The 1342-nt window shown below is 52.5% G+C and overlaps 1 protein-coding gene across 1 annotated transcript in view; it reads left to right on the top strand.

Annotated features, from left to right (window-relative positions):
* Window positions 1-253: 253 nt before the first annotated feature.
* The window catches only part of EMH_0025270 (uncharacterized protein), a gene marked incomplete at both ends in the record, with an annotated part of 5391 nt that continues 4302 nt past the window's right edge, over window positions 254-1342 (top strand). The window contains 5 exon segments of the mRNA XM_013502423.1: window positions 254-297; window positions 488-575; window positions 722-804; window positions 808-846; window positions 1205-1258. Coding sequence (XP_013357877.1) covers window positions 254-297; window positions 488-575; window positions 722-804; window positions 808-846; window positions 1205-1258 — 308 coding nt within the window.

Genomic DNA, 1342 nt, shown 5'->3' with positions numbered 1-1342 from the left:
CCCCCTCAAACCCTAGCCGGCTCTGCTGGCGTTGGGGGAGCTCTGAGGGTTTCGCATAAAAGTTTTAGGGTTTCTGCTCATTCTCTCCGTTAAGATGGCGCGTGAGCTCACAAACCCTCAGCCTGTGTGTATTCCTTATACTGGATAGGGTCTCGGGGTGAAACTAGGGTTTAGGGTTTGGGGTTTAGGGTTTAGGGTTTAGGGTTTGGGTGTGTACTGCTTGTTGGCCCCTGCAGCCCCGGTGCTCAAGGTTATGAGCGACTCCGTCGTCTTAGACGGCAAGCAGCTGGAGATGGAGTACGCCCCCACCCTTAAACCCTAAACCCTAAACCCTAAACCCTAAATGCGTTATTATGTTAGGTTTTGCCGCCAGCTTGCCTACAACCGACCGCATTACCCTAGTGCAGGCCGAAAAGGGTTTAGGTGTAAAATATATGGGCGCAAAGCTTAGGGTTTAGGGTTTAGGGTTTAGGGTTTGTGAGTTTAGGAAGTGGGCGATACCCTATGAAGATGCTGCGGCCCGTCTACAGCGACCCGAGCTGAAGATCGTGACGCTGCAGAAGGCGTGCAGCTGCGTAGGCCTAAACCCTAAACCCTAAACCCTAAACCCTCAACTGAAGCTCTTAGATAAACCCTAAACTGGGGGCTCAGGTATCCCCGTGAAGGAGAAAGGCGCAGACGCAGCTGTTGTTGCTCTGTGTTTGGGGTGTACGTACACCAGATGACCCAGGCTTCTTTCGAAGCAACCAAGGGAGCAGCAGCGCATGCAGCAATCGTAGGAGTTGTTTGTTCTCTCTCGGATCCNCTTTCGAAGCAACCAAGGGAGCAGCAGCGCATGCAGCAATCGTAGGAGTTGTTTGTTCTCTCTCGGATCCACGCGGAGTCGCCAGTAAACCCTCAATTCCCAGTTGCCCAGCGAGCGTCCCCAAAAACTAGGGTTTAGGCTTTAGGGTTTAGGGTTTAGCGTTGGGGGTGCAATATTCCGGGTGTACGTGTGAGCGTCTTCGCAGGCGAAATGAAGTGGTGGTGGGTCCTGTGGGATACGAAGTCAGTTTCTTCTTTTTCTGCTGCTGCTGCTGCTGCTGCTGCTGCTGCTACTCTGCTGTTGCTGCTGCTAGGAGCGCCGAATAAAGGGGCTCACTCGAAGGGTTTAGGGTTCAGGGTTTAGGGTTTAGGGTTTTGTTCGGTGCTGCCGTCTGCACAGGGAAACGAATCTGCTTCTGACATTCCGAGGAGAAGGGTTGTGGAGTAGCCTAAGGTAAGGGTTTAGGGTTTAGGGTTCGGGTTTTGCGTGTTTAGGGTCTTAGGGTTTTGTGTTTAGGGTTTAGGGTTTAGGGGGAAA

Source organism: Eimeria mitis, genomic scaffold (assembly GCF_000499745.2).
Source record: "Eimeria mitis Houghton genomic scaffold, Emh_scaff914, whole genome shotgun sequence".
Taxonomy (NCBI): domain Eukaryota; phylum Apicomplexa; class Conoidasida; order Eucoccidiorida; family Eimeriidae; genus Eimeria; species Eimeria mitis.
This window is presented reverse-complemented; position numbering and strand designations above follow the sequence as displayed.